Genomic DNA, 403 nt, shown 5'->3' with positions numbered 1-403 from the left:
AACTCCTGCCTCTCCGTCTCCTCCTCATCCTCCTCCTCTTCCTCCTCCTCCTCCTCCTCCTCCTCCTCTTTGACTTTATGGACGATGAAGAGGTGCCTGCTCAGGGAGATGTGGGAGGTGTAGCAGAGGCCGCAGAACACGCACTGGTGAGTGGAGCTGTCTGTCTTGTGCCGGGGTATGTGCTGCTGGAACTCGGCGCTGACCTCCGTCGCGAAGCCGCACTTGGCGCATCTCCAGTGCGCTCGCAGTTTTTTGGCTGGTGGCGCGCCTGAGCCCGCTGCGGTCTCCGCCAGCCCCAGCTCATCTGCTGCCATCCTCTTTGGAGATCTTGCCTTAAAAAAAGAGATTAAACAGTTAAAAATGTTACTGCTCCCCGGCACCCCATCTCCTCACTCCCCCCTGC

General features: G+C 58.8%; 1 protein-coding gene across 1 annotated transcript in view; it reads right to left on the bottom strand.

Annotated features, from left to right (window-relative positions):
• The window catches only part of ZNF592 (zinc finger protein 592), a 27440-nt gene that overhangs the window by 344 nt on the left and 26693 nt on the right, over nucleotides 1-403 (bottom strand). The window contains exon 11 of the mRNA XM_010132020.1: nucleotides 3-332. Within this exon, the coding sequence (XP_010130322.1) occupies nucleotides 3-332 (330 nt within the window). The remainder of the gene's footprint in view (nucleotides 1-2; nucleotides 333-403) is intronic.

The sequence above is a fragment of the Buceros rhinoceros genome, unplaced genomic scaffold, assembly GCF_000710305.1.
Source record: "Buceros rhinoceros silvestris isolate BGI_N320 unplaced genomic scaffold, ASM71030v1 scaffold12532, whole genome shotgun sequence".
Classification (NCBI taxonomy): Eukaryota; Metazoa; Chordata; class Aves; order Bucerotiformes; family Bucerotidae; genus Buceros; species Buceros rhinoceros.
This window is presented reverse-complemented; position numbering and strand designations above follow the sequence as displayed.